The sequence below is a fragment of the Scardinius erythrophthalmus genome (genome assembly GCF_964197995.2).
Source record: "Scardinius erythrophthalmus genome assembly, chromosome: 13".
NCBI classification, from domain to species: domain Eukaryota; kingdom Metazoa; phylum Chordata; class Actinopteri; order Cypriniformes; family Leuciscidae; genus Scardinius; species Scardinius erythrophthalmus.
In genome coordinates, this window is record NC_138233.1 from 25,955,305 (window position 1) to 25,976,835 (window position 21,531).

The 21,531-nt window shown below is 38.6% G+C and overlaps 1 protein-coding gene across 6 annotated transcripts in view; it reads right to left on the reverse strand.

Moving 5' to 3' along the window:
* enox2 (ecto-NOX disulfide-thiol exchanger 2) overlaps positions 1 to 21,531 on the reverse strand; it is a 250,392-nt gene that overhangs the window by 148,597 nt on the left and 80,264 nt on the right. Inside the window, exon 1 of one of the 6 annotated variants that reach the window (XM_081382660.1) lies at positions 19,507 to 19,783. The exons of 4 other annotated variants lie outside the window; for them this stretch is intronic. In XM_081382660.1, coding sequence (XP_081238786.1) covers positions 19,507 to 19,528 — 22 coding nt within the window. In that variant the 5' untranslated portion in view covers positions 19,529 to 19,783. Of the gene's footprint in view, positions 1 to 19,506; positions 19,784 to 21,531 lie in introns of those variants that run through there. One more of the 6 variants, XM_081382658.1, reaches the window with a different exon arrangement.

Sequence of the window (21,531 nt, forward strand, 5' to 3'; positions counted from 1 at the left end):
TGCTCCGAGTCAGTTGTCATAGTGATTACATAGTGAACCAGTTTAGACTATTCAGCCTACAAGGCACTGAAAATCAGCGGTGTTTACTGGCCAATTCCAATGATCACAAATCAACAAAACTTGACTAAGAATTCTGTTGAAGTTTGTCACAATACATGCTCTACGAAAATATGAATTCCTCAGAGAAGAGCATGAACAAGGATCCATTTTCAGTTCTTTCCGTCTGAGTGGTCCAGATCCGGAATCCAGCTGGGTAATTGGAGGGCCGCTATTTCTTGGAAAACACATTTATTCTCTCTTGCCATTTCTCACAGAGAAATGCAGCACTAATGCAGAGTGACAGTAACATCGGGCCGTATGATTACCGTCTGACTACATTCCAATCTCCGTTTCCACAGGTCCGCTACTTTTTTGCTTCATAAACTTAAGAGCAGATAAAACAAATATATCAGTGAGTGAACATGTACCACATATAATCTCTCAGAGGTCACATTTGAAAGCATCTGTGGAGACTCCAGCAGACAAGGCCTTTCAGACAGAGGAAACAATAAGGTCATACAGGCCATTAAGACCATAAAGGATGTGGGCAATTAGTCTGGATAGATTACAATTTAGCCTAGCAGTTCTCCGAAATGAATCAAAGACAATAGTCCATAACACCATACTGGTAGACTGGGCCACTTCAGACATCACAATTACATTACCCAAAAACAAACTCAGTTAAAGTATCATTGTACCAACAGCACTGATGAAAGCAAATGTGTTGTTCATCTCTTATGTCAACATTTGTACACAGAATGAACTGATTATGTTTAAAATGATTTGAAAAGGTCTTACAAAAAAAAAAAAAAAAAAATTCACACACCATTGTGGTCTGAAGATTGTTTTCCTAACTTCACTTTCATTAATGTGGAGAGTGGAGACTATAGGATTGATTTGATTCACATAAAAATGTGCTGAAGCCTTAATTCATGTGAACCGCATTATACAGTGTGCAACTAGGCCTATCAAAGTTTAAATCAGAGGTGATGACATGCTAACAAGACAACCGTTGAAATTGAAATCTCAATTCAAAATGTCTTACACTTGCAATCATTCAGATGCTCTGTGAGGGCGAGAACTTCACCACATTTCTCCAAATCCTCTTATCATAGTATGTCGTAACAGCTGGGCTGAGGTTGGCAGATTTCTCTTCAGTAGGCAATGGAAGAAAGGTTAATCCTTGTTAAATTACAACAAATCCACCCACACAGTGGATGCTCCCACCAGAACAGACTGAAGTACACAATCACAACTTCCATCACCCTAAAGTCAACACACGGATATTCACTCAATAAGATGGTCTGCCACAGATGCACTTTTGTTCTATCAGATGCAATTTTGTTATTGAATATATGTGCAATTTTCCATAATTATTCTATATCAGACAGACATTATCTTGTCATATGAGGGGAGGAAAGAATTAAAATAAGGCTTATAAAATAAACTTTTTTAAAATCTAATTTCTTACTGGATGATCTCCATTCACATGTATTGTAAAATTGCCAATCTGTAACCGGAGATTAATTTAATTTTATATCAATGTGCTAATTTACTATGTACATGAACATTCAAAAGTTTGGGGTTGGTAAGATTGTTCAATGTTTTCATTCTCAACAAAGCTGCAATTATTTGGTCAAAGACTGTGGAATATTACTACAATTTAAGAGAGCTCTTTTCCATTCTAAAAGATTTTAAATAGTAATTTATTCCTGTGATGGCAAAGTAATTCAGTCACTACTCCAATATTCAATGTCACATGATCCTTCAGAAATCATTCTAATATGCTGATGAGTTGTGCTGCTCAATACAGAAAACATGATACTTCTTTTTCAGGATTCTTTGATCAAATAAAGAACAGAGTCAGAGTCAGAGTCAGAGTCAGAGTCAGAGGATAGTATTTATAGTGTAGAGGGAAATGAATACCCAGCAAATGCGTTAGTAAATAAATGTAAATAAACATGTGACATGACTCATGGAAGAGTATTACATTTTGTTGTCTGTGTGCCTGCTTTATTAGTTTCTACTTTATTAGTAGTAACACCAGACCACCATTCATTGAAATATATGCCCTATGAGGAAATAACTAGCACATTAAGATGTGGTGCACGAGGGACGGCCCGACTTGTTTTTAATTGATTTCCCCAGCTCTGGTTCTGGGTCTCCAGGAACCAGTCCACAGGCATGCACAGTGCCAGATACACAAACAAATCAGCTTTCTATTTAGGGCACAGAGAGATACGTGTATCCTCAGCCCATGTAATGCAATATTATTTAACTTAGACTATAAACCCCATCTATTTCAGGACTCCGCCATTAGAGTTAATTACAAAACCAGAAATGAAAAGCCTGCCAATCTGCCTGGTAAATGGATGGCCGAATCCATGGGATAGCATTAATCGAAAGGTGAAAACTCACAGCCCATTACGTATATCAACACCACAGGTGGTTAAAAACAATAAATGTTGGCTAAATGAATAAAATCAAGGAAACAGATTTCATGCAGCCATCAGCTTTAGAACATAAAACCTATTTCTGTCTTATTGTAGACTAATGAAGAAGAACAACCACGTTTTGTGACACAAAACTGTAAAGTCAGGCAAGAAGTTCTGCTACATTTCACATTTTTCAAGCTGGGCCCAATTAGAGTGAGCTTCTCTTTTAGTTAAAGAGCCAAAAGTGCAATAACCTGAATCAGACAATTTGAAGGTAAAACCAATGGACAAAAGTCTGCCCTGGGCCCTGGAGCCTGTTGTGACAAAATAAGGAAACTGTAGCAGCTGGCGTCAATTCTTCGTTTTCTGCTCCTCAGTAGCAACAATGAGGCAAATCTAGAATAATTAGCAATGACAAAAATCTTGTAAAAATAGAATATCGCACAGAAAGCCTGTCAGGTTAACATGAACTTTGTTTAGTGTAACACTGCCTAAGCCTTCCCCTCATGTTCGGTAGTCACATCGTGATGGCACTCGGGCGTCCTAGCCATTATGTTCCAAGACCAGCGATGACACGTTTTAAGTCTTCTTAGTGGGGCGCTTTATTTCAAGTCACAGAGAATTATAGCAAGAAATAAACAAGTGTTGCATCAGGAACATTCAGAGCGAAAGCGAATAGGTTTTATTTGCAAATTTAGCAGCATCGAAAATGCAAAGACCCGAAGACCAATCAACCACATTACCTGACACTCTAAAACACTTCAACACAGTCTCTATTTTCCCAGAAAGACATTACAGAACAGTTTATTTCTTTTTCAGCATTATCTCATTTTAGGTACCAAAGCACTGAGGTCTGTTTCACACACGCTGCATCTGAAGGGCATGGCTGCATAACTGCGATGGCAAACAGGGATAACACTTTCACGCTGACAGCGTTTTTGCTGCAAGACAGACATGCGACTCCATATAGAAAATGACGTGATTTTTTAGATTCTGCATTATTTCCTTAGGCTCAAATGGTTTTCAAGAGTTGGCCATTGAGAATTATTACAAACTTGATTGTTATGAAATCTAATTTACATGATGAGGATGATCACATTTATATAATTATGCTAATTAATCTAAATGGAATGGCATGTTTCATAAAAGCCTTAAAAAAGTATTGATAAATAGGTTTATAGTGCATTTTCATTCGGCTCAGTGCCGAAACTCGACTCTCAGTGCTGATTTTGAGATGCTTCTGTGACCCAGCACCATAGACCTTGTGCAAGCAGTGTGAATGCAGTGACGTGTTAAGATTTTTTTGGCTGAAATCAATATAAATTAAACATGAAAGTGACAAAGAAACATGGAGTACTGCAAAAATACAGCAGGAGACATGTCACAAACAAGACAAGAGGAGGTAGAACTTGTCATTGACATTGTAAATATGAGTTTAGTTGTTTACAGTTTCTGAGCAACATAACTTGCCTCATTAATACAAAATTCAACTGATGTGTTCAGTTGATGTCTTACATAATGTGAAGCTGTTTTTGCACAGATGCCAGCTATATCATTCATCTGTTATAAATAAGCTGATCTTTTGGTTTGCAATCCTTCAAGTTCACATTAAAAAGAGACAAATAAGTAAGGGATAATGAACATCCAGCCGGTGTTATCTCAGAATAAACCTGACAGAGTGATCAGGACATTATTACACGCCTACTTGATTACACGCCTACTTGCCACGCAAGTAAATAATTACACATAAAATATTGACTTGAGTTGAAATATTTTATTAGGTCTTTAAACGCAAAGCTTCCACGAAGACAGTAGTTGCTAGCATGTGACAAATTCAAACTAGACGGACATTTAGGGGATATGTAACAGTCATACCACTTATTACACAGCATTTCACCACATAAATAATTATAGAGATAAGAGATATGATCTGTGATGAAACTGCACATCTGAAATATGGATTATATTATAATCCATTACAGTGTACAAAACAATATTTGCAAAATGGCAGCAGCTGTGTTTGTTTGAAACAAGAGAGCGCAAGTCCACGATACCTGGAAGACATAATTCAATAATTGTACACAAAATACTGATTTGACTTTTAATATTTAATTAGCTCACAAAAAGCAAAACTTCCACGAAGAAAAAACGCTCCTTGCAAGCGTATAGCACTGAGTTCAGTTACCCGGATGAGCCTGTGTTATCAGTTTTTAGTGGTTGTTATCGGGGAATAACATATCACTGGATGATACCACTTGACCAATCAGAATCCAAAAAAGTATTCCACAGAGCCGTGTAATAATTAATGATAATAACACTTGCTATTTTTGAACTATTTAATTCACTAAATTGTGTACAAATATGAAGATTATTAAATATTTCTTGTCAAATTTCCAGCAAAAAAAACAACTATATAGTAAAATATACCATTGCTTTGAAATATTATGGTCTGTGATATAAGACTTTGATTTACAAAAGGCTAAAGAGGTTGTAAAAAGCCTTTTGAGTTTGCTCACAATGAAAAACACATAAGCACACAGTGTGGCAACTGCTAACCAAAACTAATGCACTTGGCTCCTTTCTTCTATCAGCCAGACAGAACACTTTTTACTTCTTTAACATTCAGTAGACTGGATCTAAAATGAACAGCGGGCCTAAATCCCTTTTCTCAATCTGGCTGCACTGCTGTGAGCTAATGAAGGTCTGGCTTTGTGCCTATATGTGACAGATCGTGAAAGTCATTTTAAGTGTGCCCAAGGGGCTTTTTAAGCATTACACTCTGTACTGACCAATAGCTGCACAGTATAGGCTATCCCTTCAATCTGACAGCGAGCTTTTATACCTTTGGGCAAAGTGTCAACTTTTGCACATCAAAGGTGATGTAAACCGATTTGTAGCCAAAGACTAGATTTCTGTAAGAGAAAAACTGCATTGCCACTGTGCTGAGTGACTCATTGCATCTAACAGCAAGCCAGCCTTCAATAACAAATGCAGCTAATTTGATGTACAGCTGGCTGTGATTAAAGAATGCGCTTGAAAAACATTTCTAATTTTCTTCAACTCATTATAAACAAACAACTTGTGCTAAAAAGCAACTTATGAAAACTGGGTCACGGCACCAACAAATAACTGCAGATAGGTCCAGGATCTATACTGAGTCATCAGGTAGAAGACAGTCAGTTGTTGAGTTTCAGCTTATTGGGATAAAATCTACTGTTTGTGCAACAGAGAGAAGTTGCTTCAACAAGCTAAATCCGATCAATTAACATGACAACTACAGGTTCTCCTGTTGACCCACTATTAATTATCTAGCCTTACAAGAAGATTAGGACATGGTAAAAAAAAAAAGGAAAACAACGCTGCAAGACTCGGCCATGCCTCGCCAGTATAATTACCCGTCCAAAGTAAACCGAGCAGGAAGACTAATGCGTGTGGCATGGGTCAGCGTCACTTGAGTACTGACATAGCTTGCTCGTTTCCTCCCTCATTCTTCTCTTTCTTCAGTGAGAGGAGAGGGCAGCTGTGCCTGCGGTGGGGGAATGGACGTCCGACCAGAAAACACACAATCCGATCCGCTGCTCTCTGTTTAGTAGACCCCTCCCATAGTTTCCAGACTGATGAGACGAAGGGAATATCTTCAGGGGCTTCACCACTCACCACTATTAAAATGTAATCCCTCAAAGTGGGCTAAAGCAAACATCTGACTGGAGGCAGAGAGAATGATGTGGGGCTGTCATTGCTTCTGCAGCTTATATTCACAAACAGTCTGCTAACGCTTGAAGTCGCCCACACATACAGAGAAACGCCTGAAGGTCATCTGCCAAGATGCAAACTCTGAGATCAGTTGTTCAGAGGCTTTGCTACATTCTGGTAACCGCAGGATAACGGGCACAGATGACTTGCAATAGTAAAAAAAAATTAAATAATAATCAACAAATGATATTCCAGAGACTAAGTTATATTCACATCAGTGTTTCCTGAAACATAATTAAGCTGTGGCACCGCCCTGCTACTGAATCAAAGAAATAAAGCAATTATATTGCAGTTGAGTTGTAAGGAACTGCAGTCTGAATTGAATAAGGGAAAATAAAAAGTAATGTAAAATAACGCAAAGACACATTTTTGATGACATTTTTTGAAAATGCCATTTTCACAGTACACTGCAAGTAAGCAAAGGCTAGCGAAAATAATAGCATTAAAATAAATATACTAGAATAAAATGTCATTAAGTTCAAGTGTAATGACACTTATTACACCATGAAATCTCAGTTTTTGAACACATAAAACATACAGATACAGAAGCTTCGGTCTAATCAAAGTTCTTATTGAGATGATGTGATTACTCTGCACTGTTTACAGTAAGCTCTGCTGCTTTTTAATAGTTTTTCTATGTAAATATGCACTAGATAGAAATCTTTGACCATTGTGCCACGTCTTTTTCAACGTGTCGTCACACACTCGAGACCCAGCCTTCTTTTTCATTCTCTGCAGTTGGATACTATTATGCGCCTCTCTCGTTTTTAAGAGCAAAAAGGCGTTCTGTTTGATCATCCCCTTAATGCCTGTCACTCAGACGTAAAAAAAAAAAAAAAAATCTAATTGAACAGCACTTTTCCTCACGTGGGCTAGTAAAGAAAATGGTGCCATGTAAATGGAGATCATTTCCCATGACTGACATCACAGAATTTACCGGTATGTTGGTGCTCATGTGATGTGTGAATGGTCTCACCGGTAAAAAGCCAGAACACCGTTGTGTGTGTTAACATCATTACCAGTAAAGTCATTCTAATAATTTTACAGTAATTTACTGGGATTGCTGTATGAAAGGGGCTAACGACAAATTGCAACTGTAAAGATGGTTAGTGAACCACAAGCCATTTCTTTGAAAGCGAAATCAAGAACTATTATATTTATCTTGTGTATAAAGCTTCTATTAAATAAATGTTTTTTTGTTTGTTTTTTAGAAACATGGTTAGCAGATGTTACTGTGACAATATACTAAGCAAGGAAACAAAACAGCAGCTATTTTAGTCATTTATCCACATAGGTATGGAATACAATAGCAAGAAGCTCACATGCATCTAGTGAGCACGATTCCCGACTAGAAAGAAATAACTGAATTGATTGAGGCACTCAAAACCACAGGCATTTTGTTCAGCATCCACAAGGCACCCCATCCTATTCAGCAGGTGGGAAGAAAAATGGATCTACCAATGACACAGCTAATGACACCCCAGAGATATGAGCAATGTCAGTCCCGCAGGAGCCTGATAAAAAAAACCTGTTTACCCTTACTTTCACCTCCAAGTCTTGCCATTTTAAACTGGCTCGATTACAATTTTCTCGTTAAAGGAAAAACATGACTTATTTATGCTAATGTACCAATGCTAAAATACACAATTATAGTGTCCATTACTGACCAACTGTTACCCAGCCATGATGGAAAATGTTTTAGGGTGCAACAGATCCATGTAGTTAAGAACTAATCAGATTGAAGTGTAGAGACAGTATATTTAATGCGCTCCTTGATTCACTTAGCCTTAAGATTACTTTACTGCTGAAACTGTGCCTCGGCACTCCACGATCATTTCCTAAATATTTTATCCACTGCGACTGGCTAAGTATTACCAGAAAGATCACTCAAGATATGGATATAATGAGTAGGCTACTACATACATTTGGCATGCATTCTACATGAAATTATGCACTGTGAAAAACAAACAAGTCCTTTTTTAAATCATTCTAGATTGAAGTTTTGTGACTGTTTACCATTAAGAATAACTTTGCAAAACTCAAAGAAAACCAGACTGTGGGTTTACTAAGCTTTTCCCTATGTGATGTTTTCATCAGCATTCTCACCCTTCCGATCTGACAGATCCATCAGCCCCAGGGGTGACATCAGCCCCAGACATCTGTCAGTGTGAGTTGGCAACATTCGTCAAAGAACAGCTCCGTAATTCAATCACCCCGTGATAAATCACTGCGTTTAGGGCAAATAACAAACAATTACATCGCAGGATTTGATTTTTAGGATTCAACTCATATGTGTGACATGCTCATATAATCAATTGAAAATTAGTTCTTTATAATGAGATATTTCATGGAGAGGAAAAGAATATCTTGCTTTAAGTCTTTCCAGTTCAATTGGATTGGCTCGACTAGACATTCATGGAAAAGAACGCTTCAATACAAGTAGTTACTTGGTTTGGCTTCGCCTTTCCACGATTTCTCTCCTGGTGAAGTCAGTCTCTGGGTACAACGGTTATGAAGTATAGAGATTATTAATCATAGGTTTTAAAGAAAAGAATAGAACAATGATATTTTAGTAAAGAATTCAAGAGCACACTTGCATCAACATAACCTCAAGCTAACTTTAGGGACAAGAGTATAAACACAGAAGCTGAGTGTTTTTGGAACTCGTAAAAACGGTCTTGGGATTCAGTCTTTTTCTCTGACTTTTAATTACATAAGGAACAAAACCTTTAGCCAAGGGCACAGAAAGTCTCGCTGGGGAAGGTATTTTAGACACAGCTCCACATACAAGATGAATGTGTTGTGGATGCTGGGGATCAGCTGGTGGTACCGTGGTATTCCTGGAACCCAGCCCAGGCCTGTCTTAATGCAGTGCCGCTTCACTGAACACGCTAACACTCGCAGAGAAGAGGAACATATTTCTCAGAGCATATGGGACCTCGCCAGGATTCAAATAAGCAGGGCGTTGGAGATGCCTCTTTTACCTGTAGAAAACAATTAATCTACCTTTTCCCTCTTTCTCACTGACAATGATGCAGAACGAGGGGCAACAAGAGAAGGGAGAGACAGAAATGGGGGGATTTAAAAAATTGACTAAAGATGGTGTGCAGACATGATTCTGCTTTTCAGTCACATCACGCAGTTTCCTCTCCACTGACCTTCCCCTGACCCCTCCTACTTTCCCTGGCTAAGCGGTGTATAGACGAGACTGACTGCTCTGCAATAAACAAACACACAAATAACAGCAAGAACAGGAAAAAAGTATCTTCATGAAATGGCAAATCTCAGTAGTCAAGGTAAAATACATGAATCCCCTTTGTACACTTGGAGATCTTTCAAGGACTAAAAATTAAACCATATGTAGCAGGATTTGTAACCAGACTTTGCTAATGTCTGAAAAACTTTACTAAAACTGGCCTTATTTACTTTCCTAATTGGTGTAAATTATAAAAAAAAAAAAAAGTTTAAATATCTATCCATCCACGCTCCAAACCTCTTGTCCTATGTAGGGTTGCTTGGATCCTATCCGGAGCACCTGGGGGAAACCCACGCCAATAAGGGGAGAACATGAAAACAAATCAGGGACCTTCTTGCTTTGTAGACAAGCAAAAAAATGTCCTTCCTGGCTGCCAAAATCGTCTGTCATAAGGTAGACCATTTTTCATGACCCATCAACCCCAAAAGGATCAAATAAAGTCCTGCTTTGCAATTTTCTCTGTTAAAAAATCCAGTGTCACTCAACGTAACTCAAAGTAATATAAACATTTCATGGTGAACAATTTCACTGAATAAGATCTATTCAGGTAGAAAAGGTATTGTATGGACAGATGTAAAGAAATCCAGACTTTTTTATCAATTCAGAACACAGTTGTGCCTTTATGTTGACTAAGTTCAAATTCCATCTTCTCGCCAACAAGGCCCTTGAGGGCTAAGAGGCATGAGTGTGCTGCCCGCTGTCAAAAGCTACCCACAATGTCAAAATGGCCGTGACGGCCTACTTCCAAGCCCTGAAATATAAGGCCATAAAACTGTGTGCCACTATAAACCTGTACCCATCTGCTGATTTGTGGATCCAATTACTTTCTTTCTGTAATGGCCATGTTCAGTGCCATGATGTTCAGTCAATCGTTGGCAGCTCCTCAGTTTCAACTTGTTACTGACCTCAACGGTCACCGTTTCGGACCATGCCACAAGAAAAGCACCCATAATATGCCTTCAACTCTGATAACAAGTCATAGGAAATGAAAGAGGTCAGTCGTTTTGTCATTAGCTAAAGAACGCCACTGACATTCCACATTTATTGAAGAGGGGCTGCTTACACCTGCAGTGGTTTCAGTTGAGTAGCCACTGATGTAACCCAGATGTATGCTGAATCCCCGTCAACACGGCCATGTGGGTACAGGGGCACAGGGGAGCCAGCTGACTGGTGCTGACAGATGGATTATCTTCAGGGCTAGCGGTGGCCCTGGCTTCTGCAAGAGTCGAAATGGCAGACAAGAGTAAACCAATCACAGCCGCTGCGCATCCAAACACCAGGTGTGTCCCCTCCAAAACCCTGGCACTGGCACCTTGTTCCTGCTGGTGTGAAGCTACTGACTGTGAATAACCACATCCCAGAGAGCAAACTGGCTGTTTTAAGTCTCGCAGAGAGACATTTTAGCACTGTGGGCTATAAGTCCAGGAAAACCCTGGAGTGCATTTTATAGCCAAAATGAAAAATCAATTAGGCTAAGTAAACTTCATAAAAAGGCAGTTGTTCGTAGCAAACATTACCATTGTCCTAAATGATATTAGACATCATCTAAAGGTAAATGTTCTCAACCTTTACAGAGAGACATTCCTGGTTACCCTGTACCCTCAAACTGAATAGTATAACATTTTAAAGTTTGTTCGAAGTTTGATAAAATGAACAGGGCAGAACAATGAAGGTGATGTTTTGCCAAATTAATTAGAAAGCAACTGATTCTTATGGAAACTACCGACTATGAATCATCATAGACAATTCCTGGTTCACCTCTAAAGTTCTTGTGAAAATTTCAGATAAAAGACAAACAGAAGCACAAAATTCTTAGTATCAAACGAAACAATTTAATTCCATATAGGTTAGGCTAATTTCCCTTGTGAACAAACTAAAGAGCTTAACTTGCTGAATAAACAGAATTTGGTTTTGGAAGTTTGCAGCACAATGGACCGTGGACCATGAAGGTTGAAAAAAGTAACAAGAGATCCCAATCTGTATAACAATGTTGACCTCCCTCCCTTACAAGTGTAGAAAGATTTACTGTGTCATCTCCACAGCATGCGTTCCAATGGTAAAAATAGAGATAGCAATGAAGTTAGTGACGAAACCAGAGGTAAATCATCCCACCTTGTGATATGTCATCTTTTAGTGTGCAAACCCAAACCTATGGGTAGGAAACAGACAAAACCCAGACTAGAAATGTTTTAACAAATTCAAAGCCCCTTTTAAAGCATAGAATTAGACATGCTATTTAACTGTGTGGAGGCTGGTCAATGGCAACATCAGACTAACAGTTACAGCCTTTCCTTTGACTCCTGACCTCAAATCATACACTGAGACATTCATTCATCCTACAAATTGTGGGTTGCATTTAGGCTTTTTTAAAAGTGTTTTAGATTCCTAATGAAAGGAGGTGGTCTAAGAGATTTGTGTGTTTATGCAAAAATAGCAGCAGACGAGCTCCACCTCAAAACTATGCTGAAGGCGGAAAATCACTGAGTTAAAACTGGACTAAACTAGACTCACTGTTCCATGCTGAAAACAGGAAACAAACAAACAAAAAACTAAATAAATGAAAATACACAGTGCTTTAGAGTTAAATGAAAAAAGGACACAGGGTGAAGAAAGGTTCCAGTGTGAAGTACATGAGAAAGAAAGTTCCTTGCTTGAGGCTGCGCACATATCAGAGTTACCTCAGGCTTAAATGAAAAAAGCAATTTCAGCGCAGAATTAAAGTATTAGATGAAAAATAGGAGGAACGTGACTTTTTCCATTATCTACAGTGAGTTAGTGGTTGCATCTCGGAACGTTCTCAGGGGCCCTAGCAAACACAGGCCCGCTTGAGAGATGTAGTATTCTGCATCCTCTGGGCGATCCATCATGCTATATGCTGTGCTGCCTCCAATTGTTTTTTTCCTGGCAGTGCCGGGAAGGAAAGAGAAAAAATACCATAGTAACAACAAAAACTCTGGTTCGCTTTATCTATCACACCGTTGTGTGTTGCAGCAGCGTTGTACAATATTACTAGTGCCTCAGAAAGACAGCTCACCACTTTGCCTCTGTCATCTCAGCAGAGCCCCAGCAGCAGAGCATGGCAGTCCTTAAGCCACCAATCTGCTCCATCACAAACTGGGATGCAGACCGAGGCTTAGTGCTTCTCCAGTGGCTACGTTTGGCCCTTGGCGAGCCAACATGCTCTGCTGCCTGAGCTCACGGAGGACAACCTCGAGGGGTTCAATTAGAAAGCCTCACAGAAACACGACATGTCATTCCTGTTTGTTAATGGCGAGGTTAAATTAGACGCCTCCTGCGTTCCAAAAGATGGTTGTCAATAATGAACAGCGAGCTAGTTCTTGTTGTCTCGGTTTTTCAATGTTTAGGCCCTCTTATCCCAACTCCTATGATCATGCCAGATTCAAGGCCGTTATTTATCACTGCAAGGGGAAAGCAGAATCCTCTCGGCCATCATGCCTGCTTCCTTAAACTTGAAGTGATAAGACCTTGTTAGTAGCTGTGGGTTTGGGCTGAATCTTTTTGTCTTCTATCGCACTTCCACTTCAGGAAACATTTGAGTTAGAGGGGCCGCTGTTATGGACACTTGAACCTGAATCTCCTCACTTGCTTGAGAGCCCAGCAGGCTGTTTTTTTTTTTTGACAGACCGCCTGGATGATCAGAGCACACATTCATACACATTCAGTGAATGGAGAGGGATATTATGTTGCAAATGTGTATCATTAATACCGAACATAATAACTTTCTGTTCAGTAAGGGAGTATATATTCATTCAGTGAATGTTTTAGGCTGATTCAATTTAATTAATTTGTTGCATCACATCCCACACAGACTGCAAATTCACAATTCAAACTATTTCACTGCATTGCAGGAAACACTGGCATAGTGAACAAATAAACTGCCAATTAAATGTTACCAATACATTTTTACAGTGGAAACTAGACTTAGCATTAATTAATTGTTGTACAATTGAAATGTGTTGGGACAGAATGTTTAGCATTAGCAGATGGAGAGAGACCAAACTGCCTTGTTGTGCTCTGGCACGTCTAAGAGGAGAGAACCAAACAAATACTCGAAGGGCCACATAAACAACAATTAGGCTAAAAAAAATTCTCACATGCATATCTCATTAGGATTTGAGACAGTGAGAGCTATTATGGATGTCATTAAAACAGACATGATTTGAAACTATTTCTATGCAGGATCCATCAAGCTAGGTTTAGTTTGCACAGTTAAAAAGTGGCCTGTTCAACAATACTATAAAAATCAGATCTAATCTTTACATTTAAATTTATATCCAGGGCTTGACATTAACAGCGCGCCAACTGCGAGTGGTGCAGTGGTGTATAACAGTCACTCCTAATAGAGATTATACAAAAATTCAACTGCCACTTTGGCGGGTTGAATTTTATTTATAATATACATTTATCAATTGTAGTCTTTTAAAAGGCATAGTCTTTTAAAAAGGCAAATAATAAACTAGTGCAATGTAATTTTGTCAAAAATATGGATTTTTAGATACATATTGATACTGAAATGACTGAAACACTTCCAATTCTCAGTTTCCGCAGAATAGATACACGATATCAGCTGCGTTTTCTTGCTCTCTCATAATCTCTCTGACAGCGAGTTACACACAAACCCGCCTCCCCTCACTCGTATCATTTGCTCTGGATGAATATTGTTGGTGTTAGAGTGCTTGAATTTCAGTGTGGGATTGCGTGTATTACGCATAATTCCCACTGACCATTAAGTCAAATACACACAAAAAATGCTGGTTTGGTGAGTATTCACGTAAACACAGTCAGTTATGGTTTAGGCGAACACAAAAACATTTTCAGAACAAAATGCATGTGTAACAGTATAACGGATCTGTGTGTGCCAGGTCTTAAAGTGACAGCAGCCTAATATACCCAACTGCCAAATTCTGAGATAATATTAAAAATGTCTAGGCCATTTTTGTGCATGGTATTGATGTCAAATCTGTGGCCAGTTACAATTCTGAGTGGCTAGTAACTTTGGTAAACCACTAGCCACAGTGGCTGGTGAGCAAAAAAGTTAATGTCAAGCCCTCTTTATATCCATTGTTTTCTTTTTGGAGCTGAAGCAGTCAAATAGAGTAAATATTTATAACTAGCCTCTGATTATGCACTTCAATTAGTTTCTTGTATTCAAGGAAAAATACACTGAATAAAAAAATGCAGATGATAACGCTTACCCAGCAGGATTCAGCACAATGTGGTTCTTCATTATCCAACACAGAGGAGCATTTGTTGCAGCGTCAATTATCAGGTACACCGTTCCTTAGCGCTGGATACCATGGCTTTTAATTAGCAAAGCACAGAAAGACGCAAATCTGAGCAAACTGCTGGAGCGACTGCCATGTGGAGAGTCGTGAGAGTACAACAAACTCAATTATGGCCAAAATACAGCACATGCATTGAAATGAGGTTCGGAGCACACATGAAAAGCCTCACAAGCCTTAAAAAGACAGAGCAGAGGACACATTTCATGCATGGAAAGAAAACGGGTTTGAAATGAGTGACATCCAGAGAGAAAGATAATCAAACATTTTCAATCAAAAATTGTAGCCTAAATCCTGAAAGAGTTCCTGTTTTGCTTGGAAAAGCAATATGATTATGCATTGCAATATGATTATATATACACAATATGATTATGTATTTACGCAACTGCAGTCAATTATAGTGTTGAATGATAATTCTGACCATGGATGTATCATTCACACTGACAGCAATTTTTCCACTGGAGGAAGGCTGGTCACTGTACTGTTGGTTGCTAGCATGTCTTTGCCGCTGGATGGCCTAATGTTACTGTGACACCGGCCGTAGCTTTTGAAAATTTTATGTCAATAATGTCATTTTATTTTGATTTGGCATCAGTTTCTGGATGGGAAAGCATTTGTATATACCTGCAGCAGTGAATAATGCATAATATCATGAACAAGATGAACGATTATCAATGCAATGCATGAATCAAACTCAGAATGTCAACAATTTCAGAAACGGTTTTCCATGCATCATTTTTTATTACATCACTCTATGTAGGCACAGACAAATCATATAAGAGTCTTGCCTACCCTCAGCCACATTATCTCACAGAAATAAACTTGAGACAGATGATTTAGCTAAACTAACACAATACAACAAGACGAAGGCATCAGCTAACACGAAATTAAAAAGTTAGGGTTAGCTAACTTTTTAGCTAAATGTAAACGGGAGTGAAGAACGTTGCTCGTGTCATGTAAACATCTAACTGTGATGAAGTCCTTACTCTGATTATTGGAAATAATTGCATTATTGGTGCACGTTATAGTCATTGATTCTTACTGTGAGTGACGACACGCTGACCGTTCCTAGATGACTGGTGCGTCGACGTGTCTGGAGTTTTCGAATGTGGCATCTACATACATATCTATGAGCTGCACTCCTTCAATACCACTGATAATTTGTTACATTTATGTAGCACTTTTCTAGGTACTCAAAGCACTTTACATAGAAGGGGGGAATCTCTTCAACCACCACCACTAATGTGCAGCATCACCTGGATGATATTGTGCCAGAACGCCCACCACACACAGCTTACTGGTGGAGAGGAGACAGTGATGAAGCCAATTAGTATATATGGAGATGATTAGGAGGCCATGATGGACAGAGGCCACTGGGCAAATTTGGCCAGGATGCCGGGGTTACACCCCTACTCTTTTTCGAAGGACATCCTGGGATTTTTAATGACCACAGAGAGTCAGGACCTCGGTTTAACGTCTCATCTGAAGGACGGTGCTCTTTGACAGTATAGAGTCCCCATCACTATATTGATGGAGCGATAGGACCCACACGGACCACAGGGTGAGCGCCCCCTGCTGGACTGATTAACACCTCTTCAGGCAGTAACCTGGTTTTCTCAGGAGGTCTCCCCTCCAGGTACTGACCAGGCTCAACCCTGCTTAGCTTCAGTGGGCAACCAGTCTTGGGCTACAGGGTGATAAGGCTGCAGGCCTCTTGTCAGCTTTGTTGTCACTGCAGCTCATATAGAAATTTACAACTCTCATTTGCTGCTTGCTTTATTGCAGTAAATCACTGCGTTATATTTTTCCAAAACATCTAGACCAAAATGCACTTTTGAGAAGTATGTTGAAGGACATTAAATAGATGCATACGCCAGAACCTGCACAAAATTCTTTTTTTAAACAGTCAGCGAAAGCTTATGTATACATGCATCTCTACCTCGTCTCCTCCCTGAAATAAACATTTATGGAGCTTAAAACGCCTAGTTTTATTATGCATATCCTAATTTCCATATGCATATCCCCATCTACATGATACTATGTTTTGTACAGTCACATTACCTACATTGCTAAAAACACAATGTATCCTTGTCTTGTTTGAAAAATAAATATACGCTATCAACAAAAAAGAAAATTGTATACCATACTTTTCAGAGAAAATTGTTTTAAACAAATTAAATGTATACAATTTTGCCTTTAAGGTAAACATATGTTTTAGGATGTTTATACAGTATATTTCTAAAGGAAACCGTATATATATATATATATATATATATATATATATATATATATATATATATATATATACACACACACACACACACACATCAGGCCCCAGGCCTTGTGATTCATATTACAAAAGGTCTATATTCAAAATAAAGCTAGGCTAAAACCACTCAGATTGATGATTCACACAAAGTATTATAGCAAACACTCTCACTGTGGAGCACATCCAGAGATGCTGAATAGTAACCTTCAATTAAAATTAAATGGCATATGTTCGTTTGGCAAAGCAACAGGTTTGCCAGGCCACTCTATCATTTATGTTTCCATGGTAACATTTACAGTACAGTACGTACTTAAAAAAAAAAAAAAAAAGTCTGCTTAACCCTGTTGCTAATTTATGAACAGGTGTGCTGTACAATACTATCTCAGAAAGCATCATACTTTTCCATAATCATAATTTTTTTCTCACCATGCAGTCTCTAGTACATAAGAGTTCTAATCTATTAGAATTTCAATCTACTGGACAAGGACTTGTGTCTTTTTAATCACAGATGCTGAACTCATTCTGAAAGCGAACAATCACAACTACTGAAGCACAGAGTTCATCAGGTTTATACGGCGCTGACTGTTATTTACTTATTTGCTCTTTTGCAGAAGCAAATATCTTTGGATTAAATATTATTTTTTATGTGCATTAAATCCTCTTGGCATCCTCTTATATGCGACAGTCGCTGAATCACAAAACCATAGACATCTGCCCACAGACTATTTCTCTTACTCAAGTCTTAAAAAAATAAGCCATTGCTTGCTTCGTTTTACGTAAGTAACCTCTGTCACAAATGCATTTTACACTTCTTCAGTGCTGCCCTCCCCTTTTTCATTTGGGTTCTTGTGCTCTCATGAAAGCTCAGAGACTATCCATTATGTGCAATTTAAATGGCCACTCCCTACCCACCAAAAGAGCTATGTGCAAGAAAGTTACTGGCTGTCACAGCAATAAGAGGCTTTTTCCTTCACACTTGAGGTTAGGGTGAGTGGGTTTACTCTGACAAAAGCCAGATGCATTTCAAAATAAGCAGAGGAGAGGAAAAGGAAAAAAAATACTGACAATAGAAATAGATTAGCATCTTATCAACACACGCATAGACAAAATAATGGCACGCACCCTTGATTGATGCATGCCTTTGTGTGTGTGTGTTACAGTAAGGCTCTACTATGTTATTGAGTAAATAGATCAGATGACAATAGTTCATTCTTCTCTTACTCACAATGAAGTAGCCTATTCAGCATGCATTCATAAAAGAACACAGATCAAGTACACAAGCTTCATAATAAATCACATCGAAGTGATAATTATGCTAGGAAATCTTTGTAAAAATACTTTCAACACAATTGTTAACATGAACTAACAATGAGCAATACAGCATTAATCTTAATTAATACACATAGCCTACATATTAACAATAACGTTAACGCATACTACATGAACTAAAAATATTAATAATTATTAAGATTACTGAATGCTGTAAAAAGTACTTTGTTGAAAGTTCATGATGCCTTATTGCATTAACTAATATCATTGTATAGAACCTCATTTAATCACCCCGAATTAAATATTTGAATAAACAAAGCTTCTTTTAGGCTATTCTTTCTCAGTCTGTTTTCTTTTCGTGTGTGACTATATTCACTATACATATCAAGAGCAACTTGTTTTTGATCAATTGAACTATCATTGATCTTGCCAGCACCTTTACAGCAACATGTTATATATTGTTGAAACTGACAACATGCCTTACAGTCTGTATTCTGAGCTCCAACGTGGAATAATTCCCAACAAGTCAAGCAATAAATGACACTAGTAGTCAGCATGCTTAAAACTAAAATATTTGCATATGGCAATTCAATAGTGGACATGGGTTTCCAGTGCCCACTGTAATGTATTGATGTTGCAGGAACAGTAACCACACGCAAGAACACATGAGACCAAATATAATGTCATTATAATCTTATTATAACGATATAACAGTTGTTTTAATCACCGGAGCTGTCAGTGACTGCGCTCTAATGTCTGGGCGACAATGGATGTGTCTCAATCTCAAAACCTATGAGCTGCCTAACTAAACAGCACTCAGGGGGTATTCCGAGGGAACTCGAATCTATGATTCTCGAAAATGTTGCACGCGGCTGTGCTGTCTTTGTAGACAGCTCACTAGATATCACATAAGCGATATGCCGAAACACCGCAAAGACGTGTATTTAAAGTGGAGCGCGACGTAATTTCAGTTATTAAAGTCATTTATGTGGGGAACCCTGTGCTCTGAATGTAATGTTGTTTCTTAGCGGAGTTTTCATTCATTTTTCTGTCCGTAACGTCCGTTTGTAACGGGCGGCTCCCTATAGTAGGCTACGTTATATCTATAGAGACACATACACGGGACTGAGCACATTTCATGCCTCTAATCTTTAAAATAAAGTTAAACTCAAGACAGCGTACCTGTATACTGCACAAGGAACATCGTCCTGGGGATTCGGTTCAAAACGAAGCCAGCTAAAGTCCCGTGGGGATCTGGTAGTGGACGTTATTCCGCGCTAGGAGCTTTGCTGCTGGTGTCTGTGGGTCTGCTGCGCTTATAACAGCTTTAAAGATAGAGCAGACCACAGCGAGGGAGAGAGAGAGGGGGGGAGAGAGAGAGAGAGAGAGAGAGAGAGAGAGAGAGAGAGAGAGAGAGAGAGAGAGAGGATCCAGTCACGCTCAACACAACGACTACACTGACCGCGAGGTCGCGACGCGACAAATCTATACGCTCTCTTTAAAATTAACCATGAAAGCGAACGTCTCTCACGCGCTCGACTGACTGGTTTGAAAGCATTAGTATTCATACTGATTACTGTGCGCGAGAAACCCATTCACAAAATGCACAGTTTTATCGTTGTCAGCGAATAAAACATGTTGAATGTGTCTATTGAGACTTAAGAAGGCTGACAAGTTCAAATACGTGTTCATTATGAAAAGCTAGTGAATACAGTTTATAAAGTTATAGGCCTAATTACGGATACTTTTCTTAGAAAAAATAATCGTTTCGATTCAGAAGGCCTTTATTAACTCCTAGAGCCTTATGGATTAATTTTATGATGGATGAATGAGCTTTTTGAGGGGGCTTCAAAATATCAGTTACCATTCACTCCCATTACAAAGCTTGGAAGAGCCAGGATATTTTTAAATATAATTCTGATTGTGTTCGGCTGACATAAGAAAGTCACACCAAGGATGGCTTGAGGGTGAGTAGGCTAGCCTAAATTATCGGATAATTTTCATTTTTGGGTTAACTCAACTAGGCCTATTTTCTGCCAAAATATTTACTTCTTGTTACAACAATAAAATGAGTGGCAAGTTGGTATTATTTTTGAAAAATGCAAGCAATAACTTGGTATTAGCCAACTAAAACAGGTTTAAAAGTAGGCTATATTATTTTACCATACTCTTGTTGCCACTGTAATCGTTAGTAAAATAAGACATGTCGGTATGTAATAAGGGATACCCGTAGGCTAGGTTTTTCTTTGTCACTGTAAAGTCTGCCTATATTGTTAGTATATGTACCAGCAGAGGGAGCAGAGCAACAGTTAAATTTGTGCTAATTGCCATATAAACAGGATCTACACTAAAACCACAAGGCCTCTTAAATAATGCACATGTATGGGTCATTCATTGCAGTGGACAATGAATTCGCTAAACTGATCTGCTGTTCTGCCAGCATAAAATAAATAAATAATCAAGCATCAAAGGAAGCACATTTTATGAAAATTTAAAAGGGATCATGGCAGAATTTAGATTTTTGGGTGCACTATGCCTTCACGTAAGACCACACAATCGGATTGGATCTTTGTTATGTTTATACTGCACGAATATACATACTCTCCTGCTTTTTGCACATACTATTCGCCTACATTGCTTCTTTTCTGTTATGAAGAGCTGACTCAATATTTATCTATTTTGGGTCCTGATTTGGAGATGACGAGCACATTGTGCTGTGCTGTTATATTTATCAGTAAAAATGCACCATTAGTCAGGGGGCCAAAACTGATATTAAAACTTTGTCGGACACTTTTTGGTACAAGTATACAACCTATCCAGTATTAATATTTATCCCCTCAACATGTGTTCTAGCCAGGTTGTCAGCTTAGAAAATGTTTTTTTGTCCATTTTAACACTATTTTCTTAAAAGTGGTAAAAGCGGATTTTTTCCCCCCAAAGTGCTTCCATTTTCTTCCATGTTACCTATTGTAATTTTGGGCAAATGTGCAATATAATCCAACTTATGTGCAAGCATGATCATTAAAAAATAATAATCAATAAATACCACAAGAGTATCACACCACAAGAGGCACTGTTGTGTCAGCGCAGCTGTGATTTGGCAGTAGATTGAGGCAGCAGATCCAGAGAAGATGATCACAGCAGGTGTCAACAGTACAGTCTGAACAAAACTTTATAAAGGAGTGAATCACACAATCACACAACAGA